This window comes from Corvus cornix, chromosome 17 (genome assembly GCF_000738735.6).
Source record: "Corvus cornix cornix isolate S_Up_H32 chromosome 17, ASM73873v5, whole genome shotgun sequence".
Classification (NCBI taxonomy): domain Eukaryota; kingdom Metazoa; phylum Chordata; class Aves; order Passeriformes; family Corvidae; genus Corvus; species Corvus cornix.
In genome coordinates this window covers 10340586-10360582 of record NC_046346.1, presented here as the reverse complement: position 1 = coordinate 10360582, position 19997 = coordinate 10340586, and the positions used below count along the sequence as shown (strand labels likewise).

Genomic DNA, 19997 nt, shown 5'->3' with positions numbered 1-19997 from the left:
GCCAGAGCCCCGTGGCCGGGTGTCCGGTGCGGGCAGCGGCAGCCCCGGAGCTCCCCCGCTCTCTCCGCCCGCGGCAGCGCCCAGAGCCCGCCCCGGCCGGGGCCGTCCCGGACGTCCGAGAGCGGCTCCGCTCCGCTTTCGCTTCGCTCTGCTCGGCTGGGGCGGGCCGGGCCCGGGGCCGGCGGGGAACGGGCTGTGCCCCGATCGCCGCCCCACGGAGGGACGGACAGGGCTCCGGGCGCAGGTACGGACGGCCGGACTGCGGCAGGCGGGAGCTTCGCCCCTGCCCCTTCCCGGCGGCTCGGGGCCAGACAAGCTCATGGTCTCCCCAGCCGCCCGCCTCGTGTCCCAGGGGGTCAGTCAGGAGGTGGGGGGACCCCGAGGTGCCGAGAGAAGGGGACTCCGGAGGGGCCGGAGGCTCGGAGCACGGGCAGGCGGGTTGGGGCTGCCCTGACAAAGCCCCTCCCTCCTCGCAGACCCTCCCAAAACCATCCCTTCCCACAGACCCTCCCAAAGATTCCCCGTCCCCTAGGTCCTCCCAAAGACCATCCCGCCCCAAGACCCGCCTCCCAAAGACCATCCCTCCCCCCAAACCCTCCTCCCAAAGACCCTCCCACCCCTCGGACCCTCCTCCCAAAGCCACCCCTCCCCACAGCCCTTCTCTGCAGACCCTCCTCCTAAAGACCACGCCCCCCGCAAACCTCCCAAAGACCCTCCCTCCCCAGTGACCCCTCCCAAATCCATCCCTTCCCACAGACCTCCCCAAAGACCATCAATGTCGCCGCGCCTGCTCAGGGCGGTGGGCCGGGGCTGGCTGGCCGTGCTGGGACTGCTGACGGTGGCCGTCTTCGTCCTGGTCCTGATCCCGGCGAAGGATGCTGTCGTTCCTACCAGGTTCAAAGTAGGTGTCCAGTGAGACCTGGGGTAGCCTGGGAATGCCACCAGCCCCTTTCCACCTCTCATTCTGCCATCAGCCCTGCCTTCCTCTCAGCTTGCAAGTTTCCCCATAACGAGCCCAGCTTTCCAGGACTTAACCTTATCAAGGTGGCGCTGGGCAGATCAGCCTCCCCCAAACCACGGTCCTGGCTGCTTGCTAAGGATGGGAGAGAGAAGTGCAGCCTTCTCCCCACGGCTGCTCCAGCTGCCCCCACAGGCACTCTCTTCCCTGTTTACAGACACCCAGGTCACCTGTTGGGTTTACACTTCTCTCCCCTGCTGCTTTCTGCTGCTGGTCTGCTAAAATATGTCAGGTTTTGTGAGATTTGCTAAAGGCCTGGGAGCAGCCTGAGCCCTTTGGGACATGCCCGGATGCCTCCCTGCTCTGCGACTCACCCCGCTGACCTGCGCGTCTTTCCTGAGCTGTAACTCGCTGGAGAGGCGAAACCGGGGCTGTTAGAGGTGGAGCAGGGCTGCTAAAGGGAGGCTGGACGAGCAAACCTCTGCTGCCCACGGTCACACAGGGGAAGCAGGAGCAGAAGCTCTCAGAAACCCCCGTGGCACTTGGTGTGGCCCCGAGCCAGCTGTGACCCCGTGTCCCCTGTGCCTCCCCAGTACGGTCTGGTGTTTGACGCTGGCTCCACACACACGTCCCTCTACATCTACCGGTGGCCCGCGGACAAGGAGAACGGCACCGGCATCGTCTCCCAGGTGGAGGCCTGCTCCGTGTCCGGTGAGTGTGCCAGGATCTGTCCTCCCTCTCCATGCCCAGCCTCCTGGGTCGCTGCCCCAAACTCACAGCACCATTGCTGATCCAAGTCTTTCAGCCTGCTCTGGGCTGAAAGGAGATTGCCCTGTGAGGAACCACAGGAAAGGGTTAGGGGACAGTCAGTCTGCACCTGAGGGAGCCCTACAGTCATTGGGGGGTGCTGAGGTGGGTGAGGAATTTGGCCCCCAGTTAATGCAGGTCCTGCAGCCTGTCCTGTCCAGATATGCATCACGTCACAGCTTGGGATGCTGGACATGCAGTTTGCTCCTCCCTTGCCCCAGTTTCCTTGGCTCTTACCACAACATCTGTTCACACCTTCTTTCATGGCATGCAGCTTCGTGTGCCCACAGGGCCTCCCCAAAGCTCTGCATGAGTCCCTGAGCAATCTGGTGTCTCTGCTCAGGTGGTGCCTGACTGCTTCCGGGGGCAGCCGTTTGCATTTTGGTGTCTGTGCTGCACCAGACACGGCAGGGCTGGGGCAATGGCTGGGACATCTGGGTATGTCTGAGCAGGCCCAGCAGAGCTCCCTGGGGAATGGGTGGACATGTCCCCTGCTGTGCTGTCCCTGCGGGTGGCACTGGGCTCCCTCCATCACCGCTTCCCTCTGGCAGGACCCGGCATCTCCAGCTACGCAGACAACCCCGCGGGGGCCGGCGCCAGCCTGAAGCCTTGCCTGGACAGGGCCATGAAGATCGTCCCGGCCGAGCAGCAGCGGGAGACCCCCACGTACCTGGGGGCCACGGCCGGCATGCGGCTGCTGAGGTACCGGCACTGCCAGGCTGGCACCGCCCGCCCTGCCCGGCGCTCCTGCGCCGCAGCCGCAGCCGGGGCTGGCGCTGGGGCACACGGGCTGGGGCACGGGGCTGCTGCCCGGCCAGGCCGTGGCCACGGGCAGAGCATCCCTGTCTGCAGTGCCGTGGGGTGCCCGGAGAGCCGCTGGCCGTGCCCAGGGGACAGCCCAGCCCTCTGCAGCCGCAGCCTGGCAGCAGCCCCAGAGGGGATGAGCCCCTTGGCCGGACTGGCGTGAACTTTGCCGGTGCTCCAGCAGAGCCCGCTTTTAGGGAGCGCTTTTAGGGAGAGTGCCAAGGCGCCGGGTGAGGGGTTTGGGGTTTGCAGGAGCCACCTGCAGGCAGGGCAGTGCTGGGGAGATGTCTGCGAGCAGCTCCTTGGCAGGGCACCGGAGCCTCTCGCTGCCAGCGCGGCTCCCAGAGCTGCCAGCCGGGGCCTGCAGCCCCTGAGGGGTTTGTGCCTTTGCTGGCAGGATGGAGAACAGCACCAAGGCCGAGCAGGTCTTTGCCGAGGTGTCCAAGGCCATTGGGGAGTACCCTGTGGATTTCCGCGGAGCTCGGATCCTGACGGGGAGCGAGGAGGGCTCCTTTGGCTGGATCACTGTCAACTACCTGCTGGAGACCCTGGTCAAGGTGCAGCTCGGGGAGAGGGCAGGGCAGGGGGAGCGGGGAGAATGTCCCTGTCTGAGCGACAGCCAGGGTGCCTTATGCCCAGAGGAGGGAAGAAGGGGGCTTTGGGGCACTGGGCAGCCAAGCAAATGTCCCCCGCTGTGGTCGTGGGCTGCAGACTCAACCCCATGACTGTGATTAACAGGATCTTTGTGTCCAGCTCAGCCTGGCCCTGTTGGAGTCCTGTGCTGACACACGGGCGGATTTTGGGATCACAGGGATACGGCAGCGGCGTCAGCCTCCGGGTGACAGAGTTGCTTTTTCCCTCCTCCAAGTGTCTAGATCCCAGCAGATGTGCAGCAGCCAAGAGGCCCCACCTCAGTGCTCCGTGGAAGTGTCTGTGGGATGAGGAGGATGTGGGCAGGCAGGGGTCAAACAGGGAGCCAGGAGCACGTGGAAGGTGCCTCTGGGGCTTCGGAGGCCAAAGCTCCTGGAGGGAAGGGAGCGTGAGTGTGAGTGGCTGCAGCTCAGCCTGACCCCTGCTGTGTGCTGGGCCAGTTCTCGTTTGCAGAGAGATGGGAACATCCCCAGGACACCGAGGTGCTGGGAGCTCTGGACCTTGGCGGTGCCTCGACGCAGATCACCTTCAGCCCGGGGTGCCCGTGGAGGACAGGAACACGTCCGTGTTCTTCCGGCTCTACGGCACCAACTACTCCCTGTACAGCCACAGCTACCTGTGCTACGGGCAGAGCCAGGCCCTGAAGATGCTGCTGGCAGCCCTGCACCAGGTGCCACGGGGCGCGGGGGCTGCTCAGCCGTCTCCCAGGGCCATGGCACATTCCCGCAGCAATGTTGGGTGTGCCTGTGGGCAAAGAGTTGGGAATTGGCAGAGGCTTGGATTTTATCTAGGGAACCCCCAGATTCCCTCATTTGGGTGGAAGGAGGTGGTGGTTGCCAGCCAGGGCTCCCTTCTCCCCCTGTCTTGACATGGAGTGGCATTTTTGTAATTTCCCAAGCCCGGCTGTACCCGCAGGGTTTTTGCTGTCACCATTCTCTTGGCCTCGCTCCATTGCTGCCCAGAGAGAGGTTTCCCAGCACAGTCCCTGCACAACTGCCCGGGACAGAGGCAGAGCCCCGTGCTGTGGGAGCCGGGGATGCTCAGGGAGCTCACAGCTGGGCTGCATCCAGTCCTCCTGGGGTGTAGGTCCTGCCTTTTGGGATGGGCTGTGGGAAGGGTTTCAGTGCACCCCAGCCCCATTAATGGCTCCATCTCTCTCCAGGCCAGCTCGAGTGCCCAGATCTCCCACCCCTGCTACCCGCGGGGGTACCAGGAGAACATCACCGTGGCTGAGCTCTACGACAGCCCCTGTGTGCGTGCACCCAGCTCAGCCAGCCCTGCCCTTGTCCTCACGGTGACGGGGACAGGGGACCCAGCCGCGTGTGGCACGGCCGTGCAGAGACTCTTCAACTTCAGCTGCGGGGCGCAGTGGCCGTGCGGGTTCAATGGGGTGTACCAGCCCCCCGTGCGGGGACAGTTCTTCGTAAGCAGCTCCATCCCCACGCCTGGGGGCGTGATGGGAGTTTGTGGCATAACCCCTGGAGAACTGCTCTAGGGGAGTGTCTGAGTAGTGCCAGCCCTGGAGCTGGGATGTGCCTGACACATGGGGACACACAGGGTGCTGACCCGCGTGCCAGGCAGCCCCAGACCTCTGCTCTCCCAGACCAGTCCCTGTCCCTGCAGGCAGCACTCCCAAGCTCCCTCCCACAGGGTCACTGCCATCAGTGCAGTGCTGAGCGGGGCCATACAGGGACCCTGCAAAGGGGTGGGGGTATCAGTGGCCTGAGTGCTTCACTAACCTGTCACCTTTGGTCTCAACACACACAGGCCTTCTCGGGGTTTTATCACACCCTTCACTTTCTGAACCTCACAGGAGGGCAGTCCCTGAGCTCAGTCAATGCCACCATCGCGCAGATCTGTTCCAGCAGCTGGGAGCAGGTGAGATTCTGCCCAGGAGTTCATTTCGTGGGCACTGAGGGCTCATCCACAGCCCATCCTCTGCTGTGGACAGCTGGAGAGAGCCAGGAGGAGCACAAAGGTCTCTGGACCTGGAGAGGGATGGGAGAGCAGCCTGCAGCCCCCTGGGCCTCCTTGCTCTGCCGGTCTTTGCTCCCAGCTGCACTGCAGGCTGTTCCCAGTGTGGGCACACCCAGCGCTGCTCCGTGTCCAGCCTCCCCCTGTTCTCCCCCCTCTGCAGCTGCAGCTATTGTTCCCCATGGCGAGCAGGACCCAGCTCCGTGACGCCTGCACAGCCAGCTCCTACAGCCTCACCCTTCTCCTGCAAGGCTACAAGTTCAGCCACACGACGTGGCCCAGCATCCACTTTGTCCAGCAGGTACGAGAGCATCCAGCAGCCCCCAGATTCACACTCTGTGCCAGGAAGTGCCTTGTGCCCACCCTGCTGCTGCTGGGGATGGGGACACCAGGACAGCACGGCCCCACTGCCCGTACCCAGGGCAGCTCTTGAGCTACACTCACGCAGCTGCTGGGACACCTGGCCTGGCCCTTTATGCTCTCCCCCAGTTTATGTCACTGCTGGGACCTCTGCAGCCCCAGGTGGGCACAGAAATGGTGGTTGTAGAGCAGGACCTGGGGATGCAGGCTCTTCTCTAGTTTGCCTGGTACTTTGCAGCCTTTGCCATCCCTCTTGCCCCTCTGTCTGCGCAGGTTGCTAACACAGATGTGGGCTGGACTCTGGGCTACATGCTCAATCTCACCAACATGATCCCCTCGGAGCCTCCCGCAGCAGTCACAGGCCTCCCGAGCTGCAGCTGGATAGCAGCCACGGTTCTTCTGGCCATCATGCTCATCCTCACCTTCTGCCTGCTCGCAGCCACGTGCTGCCAGAGGAACTCCTCGGGCTATGAGCACCTGTAGCAGCACTGCCTCCACCGAGTCCTGCTGCCACACCTCTGCAAGGAGCTGCTTCCTGGGAATCACGCCTGTGTGCCCAGGGGCCATGGACTTGTCCTGGGGGGCCCTGAGTCGTGGCCTGGTGAGCTGGCACTGGCACAGCTGTAAAGCATCCTCCTCACAGCCGTGTGCTCTCTGGTTCTCCTTTTCCCGCGCTGCTGATTGAGATGCTCCAGGAGGGAGGGCTTGGCCATGCAGGGCAGGGGCTCAGCGCTGGGGCCTAGGGACCTCAGTGCTGTGGGGTGGCTGGAGATGGGCATCAGGGCGGTCTGGCAGCAGTGGGACTGTCACAGGGCTGGTTACAGCCCACAGCAGAGTGGGGCACACGTGTCCTGCCCCGTCCCAGTCAGGGTCTGAATCTCCCATGGCCAGCACCAGCCCCAGGGGCCGTGCCACTGGGGTGTGGGGCACTGGCCTGGTAGACAGGACTTGGGCTCTGCCCAGAACTGGGAAGCCCTGTGAGGGAGGGATGGCACAGCCCCCTGCTCTCCTGCATGAGGGTCTCTCCAGTGCAGCTGCACCCTGTGCCTGGAAGACAGCTCATCCTGCCTTCCCAACACAGGGTGACGTGGGAACACTTCTGGGACATGGCAGAGGCAGTTCCTTACATTTCTGGGGAGTCCCACTGGCAGCCAAGTGAGGGGTGTGTTGAGACCCCTCCTCTCAGAAGGAAAAGGCCTGTCCTTGTGCGCTGCTGGCTCCTCTCCAAGTTCCAGCAGACACCTCAGTGTCTCCAGGGACACCTCCCGCAGATTTGTTGCCTCTCCCCTGAGTCTCCATCATCACCAGCCCTTACTTGGGAGAGGGAAGGAAGGAAATCACAACTATTTGGGAGCAAAGTAACAGGCATTTCCGCACGTGCTGCCTATTACAACGTTTATTTGGGTGACGAGAGCTGGGAGGTGCCCAGCATTCCACAGGGACGCCAAAGGTCTGCTCCTCACTGTGGGAACGCAAACAGCAACATGAACCATCCACAGGGCAGATAAAAACGAGCAGAACCAAGGGCAAAGGCTGTGGGCAGGACCCAGCTGAGGCACGTGCAGGGCAGGACTCACAGCCTGCTGGAGCCTCATCCTGACACCCACGGGGTCCAGGCCTTCTGCCCGTAGGACAGCGCTGTCTCCAGGAAGGCACTGAGGAGCTTCAATCCCTTTATTCCAGGCGAAAAGGAAGATGATGAGGTGAGGGGTGAGATGTGATGATGGGATGAGATGACATGACAAGCTGATGAGATGATGAGATGAGATGGACTCTCTGGAGGGGCGTGGACCACACTTCTGACTTTGGGTGCTCAGTTTTCCTTCTCTCTCCAAGCCCATCTCCACATCAGCCCCACAGGGACCCCAGAGCGTCCCTCAGGCTGGCAGGGACCCGCCTGGCTGTTGCTGACCGTGGTCACACCGGCACTGCATGGAGCACCCTGTCCCCAGGTGCCTGCACTGTGCCCCACCAGGCTGGCACTGGGGCACTGCCCCACGGCCAGGCTGGCTCTCCACAGCCCCACGGCCAGGCCGGCGGGATGGAGCCGTGTCTGTGACACGCAGAGCGGTGACAGGAGGCACACAGGCTTGGCTGAGGCTTCTGCAGGCTGATCCCATTGGGTCTCCATGGGAGTGGAGCTCCTCTGGAAACCTCAGAGAGTGCCTGTCTGCGTGCTGGGGGCCAGCCCCATGGAAAAGCAGATCCCACTGCTCTGGAGCTGTAGAGGTGAATGTGCTCAGCAGCACAGAGCCAGCCCCAGGCTGCCAGTCCTGCACTGGGGACTCCAGCACGGCCCTGCAGCCCTGGTCTGATCCCGCTGGGCTCCCAGACACGGCCAGGCTCCTACACCCACAGCAGCAGGAGCAGGGCAGCGAGCCCCAAGACGAGGGTGAGGATGATGAAGATGACGGCCGCAGCCCACAGGGAAGGCCTGTGCCCCTTCACCCTGGCTGGAGCCTCGGCCGGGACCATGTTGGTGAGGTTCAGCATGTACCCCAGCGTCCAGCCCACGTCGGAGCTCCCCGCCTGCCCCGGAGAGAGGGGACGGGGGGTTAGCCCTGCAGGAAAGCCACCGCTGCCACAGGGCCACCCACCCGCTCCTGCTCAGCCCGAACAGCGTGTCCCCACAGCAGTGCCACGCCAGGATGGGGGGCAGGCAGGGCTCTCTGGACCGCTGCTCCCCAGTACCCCCACAGAGGGGCTGGCTCCCCCCAGCACCCCAACATGGGGCTGGTTCTCCCCAGCACCCCACAACAGGGTGCTGCTCTGCTCCCCCTCACAGGCTGGGAGCGCTGCCCACCTTCATCTGGAAGAAGATGTTGTTCCAGCTGGTCTCGTTGAACTTGTAGGCATCGAGCAGGAGTGTGAGGATGTAGTTGGCGTTGGCACAGTATTTAGGCAGTCGCTTGGGATTCTCTTTGGGGTAGCTGGAAGACAGCTGGGGTGGGAAATGTTTGGGGATGAAGGGAAGTTATTCACAGGCAATTTCTGTACAGAGACAAAGCCCTGACATGTGCTGCCTGAGCGGCAGTGGCTGCCCAGTCACCAGCATCCAGAGGGAGACTTCTGGGCCAGGCAGTGATTTTGGATTTCTATACAGTGCAACTCCTGTGGGGAGGATCTACACTCCACATGGAAACACAGATGGATATTGTAGCTCCTCCTGCCCCAGATTCTCCCATCTCAGCCTCCTCCTGCAAGGGCCTCCTGCTCTCTGCCCCATTGGGTGCTGACACATCCCTGGGCTTATCCACCCCCATTTGTTGCCCAGAGAAGCTGTGGCTACCCCATCCCTGGAAGTGTTCAAGGCCAGGCTGGATGGGCTTAGAGCAACCTGGTCTAGTGAAATATGTCCCTGCTTATGGCAGGGATATGGAACAAGATGAGCCTTCCAAATCAAACCAGTCTGGAATTCTATGATTCCAAGATTTGACTCATCTCCAGCATGGTGCCAGCAGCTGGCTCTGCTCTCACCATCCTCCTTGCCCACCTTCATCCCCATTCCCACCTCCATCCCCAGCTCCTGGAGATGAGATCCTGCTGCCCTTGCCTGCCCTGGCTGCCCTTTCCCCAAGGGTGTATGAGCCACGAGTGGATGCAGGACAGTGCTGGCTCCACACAGAGCTCAGGGGTGGCTCTGCTGTGTAGGGCACAGCTCAGAACCAGGCAGCCTTGCTCCCTCTCCCCACCGCAGGACCCCTTTGCTTGTCAATCTTCCACGCAGCCTCCATCCTGAGGAACGTACATCCTCCCAGCTCCTGGTGCAGAGCCCCTCGATGGCCTCTCTGACCACGGCCAGCGGCTGCCCCTCCGTCAGGTTCAGGAACTTGAAGTTATAGTAAAAGGCAGAGAAGGCCTGCAAGGTGAGAGACAGAAACACCGGTGAGCTGCAGTGGGGACCCCAGGCAGCTGCCTGGAGCAGGACGTGGGATTTTCCTTCACAGGGTTTGTCCCATCCCAGGAAGTCCCGGGGCACTGTTGTCCCTGTCCCAGCAGGTGATGGGTTGGGGGCTGGTGCACACAGCCAGAGCCTTGCCTGAAGGCTGCTGTCTCAACTCCTGGGTTTTCACCAAACACTTGGGATTTGACAAACCCCTGTTTTATTAACAAATCCATGGGAGTGCCCAAGGCCAGGATGGACAGGGCTTGGAGCAAACTGGGATAGTGGAGGGTGTCCCTGCCTATGGCAGGGGTGGCTCGAGAAGAGCTTGAAGGTCCCTTCCACCCCAAACCAGTCTGGGATTCGATGATTCTCAACATGGTCCCATTTGGGGATTTGGCTGGAAAACCACCCAGCAGCAATCCCTGGCACGCCCTCAGGCCGTGGTGCTTGGGGAGCTCCTTGCCCCGTTCCCTGCAGGAGGTGACAGTGCCAGGGGGCAGCAAGGGACACCCCAGCCCCGGGGCCGCCTTCCGAGGGAGGTGGGAGGACGGGTTTGCCTTACAATGAACTGCCCCCGCAGCGGGGGCTGGTAGACACCGTCGAAGGTGCAGTCCTGGCTCTGGCCACACGCCGAGAAGTTGAACAGCTTCCTGAGGGCTGCCAGGCACCCGCTGGCGTTGCCCCTGCCCTCCAGGGTGACGCTGCTGTCGCCCAGGGGCAGGCGCGGGTGGCTGCCCTCGGTGCAGGGGCTGGTGTGGAAGGAGGACAGCGAGACGGTCTCGTTGTAGCCCTTTGGGTAGCAGGGGTGGTGGACTCGTGTGCTGGGGAACGACTCCTGGGGACAGCAAAATGCAGCTGCAGCTCCTCCAGACCCTCCTGGCACTTTGCACCTCTGAGAAGAGCCTGGTCCTGCATTTCTGTACACCATATAAAGCCAGAAGATCCCAAACTGCCCCTTTTGACATTTTCCCCATCCCTGCAAGTGCCCAAGGCCAGGTTGGACAGGGCTTGGAGCACCCTGGTCTAGTGGAAGGTGTCCCTGCCCATGGCAGGGGAGTGGAACAAGATGAGCTCTAAAGTCCCTTCCAACCCAAACCAGTCTGTGATTCCGTGATGTCCGTGCTCCTCTCCACATTTGCCCTGCCATGCTCCAAGGAGTCTGTCCTTGCTCTCAGTCCTTGCTGACGCCTCTCCAGAAGAGCCCTGCCTGTCCTTAGTTTCTGCATTGACAGCTCTGTGGCTGGCATCATGACACCACAGGCCAATTACCCCTCAGCTGCCTCTCACCACAATTAATTCCTTCGCCAGCCGCTTCAGCATCTCGTTCTGCCCGTAGCAGAGGTAGCTGTGGGTGTAGATGTTGTAGCTGTACCCATACAGGGTGAACTCAGAGGCTTCATTCTGGCTCATTGTTGAACCTTCGGGCATAAAGCTGATTTGAGTGGATGCTCCTCCGAGGTCCAGTGCCCCAAAAATGTTGGCTGCCTCCGGACGAAGCCACGCGTGTGCTCTGGGGGAGTACTGCCAGGGAGAGCCAGGAGAGGAAGAGGAGTAGCACAGAATGCCCTGAGCAGAATTCTCATCCCATTGAAGGCAACAGGATTTTGTTCCTAAATTCACTCTGTGTGTGAGCCCCCCCACCAGCCGGGGTATTTATCAGAGCCAGGACAGAGAGGGAGCTCTCTGGTGGTCAGCAGGTGCTGATGTGCTGTGGGCTCACCTGGCTCTGAGTCACCATCCCCAGGCCAAAGTGCTGGTCGGGAGTGGCTTGGGGACCTGCCCTTCCCGAGGAGGCTGCAGGGGTCCCGGTGCAAGAGGAAGGATTTCTATCCAAGAATCCTCCAACAGCCCCCACAGGAGCCTGACACTGCCAGCACCACTCTGAGCTGTGGCAGGGCTGGGACAGAGCTTTGGTCTGAGCTGCCTTCAGCTGGAGTCTCCCAGCAGCACAGGGAGATGGAGCTTCCCAGGGCAGGGAGACAAAGCCCAGCTGTGCTGCACTGACCTCGCTGTCCCGAGAGTCCCTCTGTCCACACGGTGTGGAGATTGCCCTGAGCTCTTAGCAGATACCCTCGTTCCTGAGTTCTCCCTCCTTGCTTGCTGTGGGCAAGCCAGAGGATGTGTCTCTTTCCCCTGGATCATTCCCAAAAGCTGCCAACCCTGACCTCTCCTGCACTGAGAAAGCTTAAGGAAAATCAGAGAAGCTGTATTAGCCAAGGAGTGGGTGTTCCACCCCTCTCCCACCTTGGTGAAGGAGTCCAGCAGGTAGTTGATGGTGATCCAGCCATAAGCCCCCTCCTCCTCTCCTGTAAGGATTCGAGCCCCTTTGAAAGCCACAGGGTACTCCTGCATGGTTTTAGCAACCTCGGCCAGGACTTGCTCTGCTGCTGAGCTGTTCTGTTCCCTAGGAAGGGTGCAAAGGACAGGACACATAGCCAGCTACACAAGAGGAAATGCAAGGAAAGGGTCTGGTTCTCTCCCAGTTCCACATACTCCCAGGCTTTGCAACAAGCAGTCTGTTTGAGTGGGTGTTTCCTGCCATGTGACTTGCCAGAGCTGCTCACGAGGGGTAAATCCCAGTGATCTCAGCTTGGCATTGCCAATCTAGGGGCAAGAGCAACCTCTCCCCTCCAGTGCAGCTTGATCCCAGTCACCCAGAGCTTTCCCAGGCCACCCTTCCCTGCCCAAGTGCAGGAGGCTAGAGGGGGTTGTGCTGCAAGGCCCGGGTCTGAGCATCACCCGCTGGCTGTGCCCAAGGCAGGGCTGGTTGCTGGCCTCCAGGTTTTTTTGGGAAGGTTCCAGCCTGGGTTCAGACCTCTCAGTGGGGAAGATGTCTCAGGGCTGTTCTTGCTCTCTGAAGTGAGCAACCTTCAGGCTATGCCCCAGCTCCTTCCCAGGTCTGATTGCCAGGGCACAGAAATAACATGAGCTTTCTGCAGCCATAAAACCAAGAGCCATGAAATGAAGGCTGGCATTTGAAGAGAGCTAATAGGGGCTGGTGAAAGGTGAGGGCAGGACCTGCAGCACTTCCTCACCTCCCACCTCTGCCCCACCAGCACCCACCCACCTGGGCAGGTGGCACAGCTCCTGGTGGCATCCCAATCTCCTTGTTTTCAAGGAATAATGAAGAGCAAACAGAGCTCTGAAGAGCATTTCTTGCTTGGAACTGGGCATGCAGCACCATCCTGGGACGTCCCAGCAGACATTGCTCAGGACAGTTCAGCCTGTGTCCTGAGCATCCTGTGTCCCCCCCAGGCTGCCTTTTCCCCTTCCCCTCCCTCCCCAGTGGTTTGCTCATGGCACAGGGGGAGCTGGGGTCCTGGCCCTGTGCAGGAACTGTCCTGGCAGTGGCTGTTGCAGCTTTGTCCCTGCTGTCACCCCCAGCCCCACAGCAGTACCTCAGTAGCCTCATGCCAGCCGTTGCTCCGAGGTAGGCAGGGGCATCCCTCTGCTTCTCAGCAGGAACAACCTGCAGGGCTTTATCCAGGCACTCCCTTAAGGAATTGCCAGCCTCAGGGGGATTGCTGGCATAGCTTGATATGCCTTGCCCTGGAAAAGAGTCAGGATGGGACATGGGATGGGCTGATGGGAACGGCTTGGGTCAGGGTTGTGGGAGCAAGAGGGCACAGGGCCATGAGGGCTGTCACCTCTTAGCAACAAAGGTGCTTTCCCAGGGCCCCTGAGACCTGACTGACCCACACTTCCATTCCTCTCCCGCATCTCCCATGCTTCCTGCAGTGTCCCCAGTCACTACAGGTGACACCTTCTCCAGCCAGGACAGCAGATGGGGGCACCCCAAGGTGGAGGAACAAAAACCGATTCACCATCAAGGTGCTTTGGTCCCCCCCAGAGCGTGGGCACCCCACGGCGCTGAGGGCCCGGGGCTCAGGGAACACCCGGCCACAGCCACGGCTCCCCCGTGCCCGCAGTGCCAGCCCGAGGGACAGCGCTGTCCCGCCAGGTCACCCCCCCCACCACCCGAACAGGGCAGGCAGAGCCCATGGCAGGGGGATACTGACCCTGCACATCGCAGGACAGGGTCTGGCTGACCACTCCCGTGTCGTTCTCCTTGTCTGAATCCCACTCGTAGACAAACAGGGAGGTGTGGGATGAGCCCGCATCAAACACCATCCCATACTGGAAGGGAAACGAAGACATAATCAAGGTGGAGGAGCAGCAGCCTGGCCCTGGCCCCATTGTGGCCCTGCCAAGGCAGAGGGGCCAGAAGATTCCCCAAAACCCATGTCTGAGGCACAAAACCCATCAGCTGTGTCGTGGCAGAGCAGAGCAGTGCTCTCAGCCCCCCGCAGTGACTAAGGGACTTCGTCATTCCCTTGCTGAGGCCTGTGCTGCAATGCCAGATCACACAAACATTTCCTGTTGTTTTCTCATGCTTTTTTATTTTCTTTCATGGTCACATACCTTTTGTGTCCACACTGGCCCCACCGTGGGGCCTGCAGCTCTCCCACCTCTCGTGCTCCCTGCTGCCCCGTGGCTGCACCCAGCCTGGCCAGGGATGGCAGGGCCTCTCCAGGCGCTCTCAGCCACCTGCCTCACCCCCATAAAACCTGAACCCGAACCCCTGCCAGCCCATTCCAGCAGCTGGGGTGGGGTGCTGTGCCCAGGGCACGACAGGGGGAGGCAGGATGCTTGTGCCATGGTGTGAGGGTCAGAACAAAGGGCACACAGAGGTACCGTGCCCTGGCAGAGCAGAGGGAGCAGGGCAGGGCTCTGCCCTACCCACCCACCCCAAGGTAATCTCCAAACCCGGCACAGCATGGTGATGAGCTCCAGAGGAGGCTTCCCCTCTGACTTTCCTCTGCCTGCACCCCGAGGTGGGGACAAAACACCCACCCTGCTACTGCCAGGCAGGTCCTGAGCCCACATCCCCTCCGAGCCCCACGGACCAGCTGCTGGCTCTGGGCACCTGCCCAGGGTGACTGGGCTCACCACAGGTGCTCAGGGACCTTCTCAGGGCTCACCTTGACCGTGGGTGGCAGCGTCACATCTTCAACCCTCACCAGGCTGAGAACCAGGGCAATGATGGAGAGTGCCACCAGCGCCCCGACGATGGCACTGGTGAAGGGCTTCTTCTTAGCCAGCATTGGGGTGAAGGCTCCTGGAAACCCAAACACGGGAGGAAGGTTGGACACCTGGGAGCAGCGGTGTCAGTGAGAGCTGCAAGGAGATCCACTCTGAAAGCTGACGCTGTCTGAAGCTGTGCCACTGAGAAACCCCGGTGAGCAATCAGACCTTCTCCTGGGAAAAGCAATATTAGGGTAAAATACAGGGAGCTGGAGGGAAGAGGGGCTGGCTGCCCCGCAGCCTGGCAGAGCCATGATGATGGGACCACAGCCACCTCCCAAGTCCCACACCCGCTGCTGCCCGGCTGCCCACTGCCGGGAAGGGTCGGGCCTGGGAGGGGCAGGAGGAACCTGCAGGGAACGGAGGAGGGAGAAGCTGCAAAGGCTCGGGGTGAGGCACTGCAGCAGGGGAGGGTGGCTGTGTTCCCCAGGCTGTGAGGGAGCTCAGCTCACCTGCCCGCACTCCCGGAGCCCTGCTCCAGCAGCACCCAGGCTGCGCCCCCGTGGGACCCCGCAGGGCTCTGTGCTCCTCCGGATGCAGCCACCCCACTTTGGACTTGCCTTTTATATCCTTTGGGAGCGGATACTGCTGGAAAATCTTTCCCCCGTTATTTTCTCTGAGAGCTCATCGGCCTTAGGTGAAAGTCTCGAATATCTGTTCTCCTGTTTGTCTTGCCGGTGTATATTCATGGCCCAGTTCGGCATTGTCCTTACCTTCAGCCCATTAGTTCCTCCTCCTCATTTGAATGAAATCAGGTGAAGGACACATCTCTGCGTTTAACCCTTGCCCTCTCCTTCTCTGTGCTGTCACACCCCCCATTTCTGTTTTCTCTTTGCTCTCCCCGGCCTTAACATTGCCTTTACAAGCTCTCTGCAAGGTCTGTGAGAGGTGAGAGTGATTTGCAGTATCCAGTGCCCCGGAATCTAACGGAGCGTAGGTACCTGATAATGAGTTTTCCTACAATGAGATGGAAACTCCCACAGAGGGGGAGGATTGCCCTGCCAGGGGAGTCTCAGCAGCACTGGCTGGGCTTTGCCAGGGGACACTGGAGAGGCCAGGACACCGTCATGGCCCAGCTGGGACTGTGGTCACCCCTTGCCTGTGTTTGGCCCAGCTTTGTGCTGCTCCTGGGGTCCCTGCAGACCCCGAGGAGAGGTGAGGGAGTGGGGAGGACCCAGGAGTGCCCTGGGAGCAGAAGGGCTGGGGAACAGGGACCTGCTCTCTCGGTGCATACAGCCGAGCTGCTTCCTGCTGATGCAGCTCCCTGATAAGAAAGAGCCTGGTGGGGCTATCACAAGGATCTGCGTGGCCAGACCCAGTTCCAGCTGCCTCAGCTGAGTCAAACGGGGCAATGCCGGGAGGGAAATGCTGTGCTGGGGAGCTCTCATTGCCCCTGACCCTGCCCAGCACCTCTGCCGGCGTTTCAGAGCTCCTGCTGTGTGCACTGACAGTGTCACCGTGCTGTCACATCAGGGGCAGCAGTCCCCGGGCGCTCCTCAGACCTCCGGGCCACTCCCTCTTCCTGTTATCCCCAATCTGGGATCTTTCACCCCGTGTGGCGGAAGCAGATTCACGCACTGAGTCGAGATAGTGATTTTATTTCACATCTACGCAGAGATGGGTGGTGGGTGCTGAATCAACAAAGCCGTCACACCCTGAGCGTGCCAGGTGCCCACTTTTACACTTCTGAAGCAATAGAAGTCAGCATTTCCCTACAGCCAACCGCGAATAGTGCAGCCATTGGTTTCACAGTCTCTGCCTCATTTACAGGTACCCTGCACGCTTCTTTTGCTGTTCATGCTCTGTGGGGAAGGGGCTTATCTGAGTAAGGGGTGATCACAGCCTGTGGGCAGGGATTTTACTACACTAATGAGCACAGGAATCACACAGAGTTGTTCTTCAGCTTTGTAATTTGATTTATAGTGTCCTCCTGCTCTTCACTTCTCGGGTCATGGCTCTCAGTTCCTGCAGGATTGGTTATTCCCTCGTCTTTCGTAAGTTCTTTTGTTTGTCCTGTACTGCAGTGAATTTTTAACCTTCTCGTGGTGCTTCATTTCAACAAATCCCCTCTCTGAGACTTAGGGAAACGTCCACAGGGCACTTCCCACAAGTCTCAACCTATTTTTGGAAATCATAGTTGACTCTTACCTGGAAGAACCAAATAAACATATTCTCTTTCATCCTGTGACGCGATGGCGTGTCAGTACAGTCTCTGTGGCCTCACAGCACCTCACTTCAACATTCCCATAGCAGTCTCCTTCGGGCTGGCTCCTGAAGCCCAGGGGGTGCTGCCACTCCTGCGTTCCCACCTCCACACAGCACAACCTTTGGATACACCTGGATTCAGTGGGAGGGGTGGATGAGTGTCCCTGCTCTGGAAATCCCCTGCTGACTGCACAGGGCTGTTCTGAGCACAGGGGTCTCATCCCCGCTCAGGACAGAGAGGCACCAACCAGCCCTGGTCTCTCAGGGACATGAGGCACTGCCAGTGGCTGTGTGCACCCAGAGCTGACCAAAACCTCCAGCTCCAAGTCCAAACACAGGATGAGCAACTCTTCACTTTATTTTTCCTGTCCCTTTTCATGGTAAAGAAATAGTCCCAGAGGTTTTGTTGAGGGGCTCTTCCCCCTTGCTGGCCCCACATGCAGCCCTGCAGCTCTGCCAGGTGATGCTGCCCTGGCTGGGCTCTGGGTGTGAATCACAAGGAACTGCATGGAAGGACACAGTTCCAGCTGCCTTATCTCAGCTGAGTCAAACGGGGCAATGCTGGGAGGGAAATGCTGCGCAGGGGAGCCCTCATTGCCCCTGACCCTGCCCAGCAACTCCCTGGCTCTGTGCTACATCCAGCCCTCAATTTTCTTCACACAATCTCACCCAAAGGGGTGTCTCTGCTAAAATTCAGGGTCTCATGGTTACATGGTGTCCGAGCATCCCAGGACCTGGAAGGGCCATGGGGTTCCTCACCCCAGGAGCAGCTGCTCTCACGTGGCTCCCCTCATGTCCTTGGGCCCATCAGCCCCAGCCCTGTTTGGCTTCAGGGCTGTGCTCTGGTGAGAGTGAAATGTGCTATTTGCTCGTAACTGAGAAAGGGACGAAATGTCTCCTTCTGGCTTGTGATAGACAAATCTGCTGTGGAGAAGTGTGGCTAGAGTACACACACACCCCTGTTTGATCTGCTTTTGACATGTATTTATTTGCCTGTGGCCCTTGCAATGACTCTGAGACCCAGAAGGGAGTTGCCAGGCTGGTGTGGGGACTCAGTGGGGCTCCAGCCCAGCCATCCCTGCCAGGCACTGGGCTGACTGGTGTTTGTGAAATGACATCACCTGCATTGCCAACACCTTCCTGGTGCCTTCTGAAAGGAAAGCACCCTGACTCAGGTTTAAAAAAGGGAGTCTCTCATTTACCAGAACTCAATTTCTGCTCCATGAGGTCACCCCAGTCCTGGGTGGGAGGTGCAGGCAGTGGCTCTGAGCGTCTCCCATGTCCAGGTGAGCTGCACCACTTGCTCCTGCCCCGTGTTCCTCTGCCAGACATACCCTGGATCTTGCTGTGACTTATCCCAGCAGGGACCAGCTCCAGCCCTCCCTTCCACTCTGATTCCAGCAGGACTGGTGGAGTTTGGGCTATTTGAAGCTTCCTTGTCCCCAGGTGCTGCCCATGTCACGTTGCAGGGAGGGATGGAGGTCCCTTGGGCCCCCCATTCCCAGAAGTCCTTTGGGAGCCCCCTTTCCCCTCTGGAGGCTCAGGTCACGCTGGAGCTGTGTCCTCCTGGTGCATGGGGCCCATCCGTGCTGCCCCAGGCAGGCTGAGCTCTGTATGGACACGGCAGCACTGCCTTCTCTCCCGCAGTGCACCCACCCCAATTTCAGATGGCTCTCCAAGGGCTGCTCCTGTCCCTGCAGGGACCCACGGGGAAGGGTGGCAGCCAGGGCTGGTTCTGCCCCTCAGTCACAGGGATGCTGGTTGGGCACCTGGGCTGGGCTGTGCACAGGCTCCTTCCCCACCAGCCCAGGGGTGCAGAGGGGCTTGGGGCTGGGGTCTGCAGCACCAGCCCTGGGAAGCAGCATCACCTGCCAGACCTCCAATCTGGGAGCTGGGCCACTCCCCTGCTGCTGGGTTTGGGAAAGGCCCAGCTGGCAGCAACACCCAACCCACCAGCCACAGCAGCAAAAATAAACCCAGAGGTGAGATTTCCATCTTTGCCAGGTGTATTCCAGCGTGGGAAAGAGGGCTGGCCTGAGACTTGGGGAATCTCCACCCCATGCCAGAGACGTGGATGCTCACACTGGGCAGGGAATGGGTGTCAGCAGGTGGAGGCTCCAGCAGGATTTCTCCAAGGGGATGCTCCCAGAAGGAATTCTGTGTGGCCACAGGCTGGTGTGCCAGCACTGCACACTGCTGGGTGCCAGGGCAAATGTCCCAGCAAGGTTTGTTCCAAGACTTGGTGGCCCTGGGCACAGCAGGCCACTCCTCTGCACGAGGCATGAGTCCTGGGAAGGGACACGGGGTGGTCCTGGCTGCCAGACCATCCCCCCACCCCAGAACCCCCACCAGGGCAGCACACCCATGCCACTGCTCAACACTGTGTCACCCCTGTGTCCCCACACACCCCAGGGAAGCTGCCTTACCTCAGAGCAGAGCAGGGACACGCTGACCGCTGGTTCGTCTCCAAGGCAGCAGCAAAACACTGGCAAAGCCGCTTGCAGGTGAGGCGGGTGGCACAGGGGGGATGTGGCACACGGGGGATGTGGCACAGGGGGGATGTGGCACACGGGGGATGTTCCCCTGTCTCGGACACCACAACCCAGGGACAGGGCTGGTGTCAGTGTGGGACTCACGGACCGGGCTGGGCAGCAGGAAAGGGCCCCGTGCCTGTGCAGCGTCACGGCGAGGCTGAGGGATGTGATCATCTGTTTGATCTTCTTTGGGTCTGATGAGCCCCTTCCTTACTTTATTAATTAGCTGGTGGTTGGGAGCTGTGGGAGCGTCCAGAGGCACCATCAGTCCCCAGGGCCACTCAGTGAGTGTCCCCTCCTGACTCAGAGGCTTTGCTGCTCGTCCTGCTGCTCTCCTGTCCCTCAGCTGCTGTGGCTCCAGTTGCTCAGCGCTGTAGCAGACACTGACCCCACACAGCTCCCACCCCACGGCCCCCAGCCGGCCCCACAGCAGTGACCCTGCGGCTGCTGCTGGCACAGCTCCTGGGACAGGAGCAGGTGATGGAACTCCCGTGGCCGGGGCCCTCGGGGTGACCGGGGCGCGTGGCACAACCACACCGAGAGGGGCTGGGCTCACACTGCTGTGGGCTGAGGTGACGAGGAGCAGGCGGCTGCCACCTCCCAGCTGACACGTCCTCGGCCCAGGGGAGCCAGTGAGTGGCTCCAGACTCACCTGAGCACCTGGGGCTGGTGACACCCAGCCCTGGGAGATCACCCAGCGCTGGGAGATCACATCCCAGCGTGAAACAGGAGC

The 19997-nt window shown here is 60.7% G+C and overlaps 2 protein-coding genes across 2 annotated transcripts; one reads left to right on the top strand and one right to left on the bottom strand.

The window, feature by feature from the left end:
* Nucleotides 1-101: 101 nt before the first annotated feature.
* LOC104688210 (ectonucleoside triphosphate diphosphohydrolase 8-like) lies at nucleotides 102-6198 on the top strand. Its single transcript, XM_039561875.1, is given in 11 exon segments — nucleotides 102-244; nucleotides 757-901; nucleotides 1552-1669; nucleotides 2317-2467; nucleotides 2967-3126; nucleotides 3661-3748; nucleotides 3751-3890; nucleotides 4383-4643; nucleotides 4988-5098; nucleotides 5358-5495; nucleotides 5828-6198. Coding segments are annotated over 10 exon segments (1503 nt in total). The 5' UTR covers nucleotides 102-244; nucleotides 757-775; the 3' UTR covers nucleotides 6038-6198.
* A 737-nt stretch (nucleotides 6199-6935) lies between these two features.
* LOC104688423 (ectonucleoside triphosphate diphosphohydrolase 8-like) lies at nucleotides 6936-14695 on the bottom strand. Its single transcript, XM_039561876.1, has 9 exons — nucleotides 14423-14695; nucleotides 13460-13577; nucleotides 12839-12989; nucleotides 11685-11844; nucleotides 10728-10961; nucleotides 10003-10275; nucleotides 9303-9413; nucleotides 8358-8495; nucleotides 6936-8083 (listed from the first exon to the last, which is right to left on the bottom strand). Exons 1-9 carry the CDS (start codon nucleotides 14543-14545, stop codon nucleotides 7901-7903), a joined length of 1491 nt encoding a protein of 496 aa, XP_039417810.1. The 5' UTR covers nucleotides 14546-14695; the 3' UTR covers nucleotides 6936-7900.
* Nucleotides 14696-19997: the final 5302 nt, after the last annotated feature.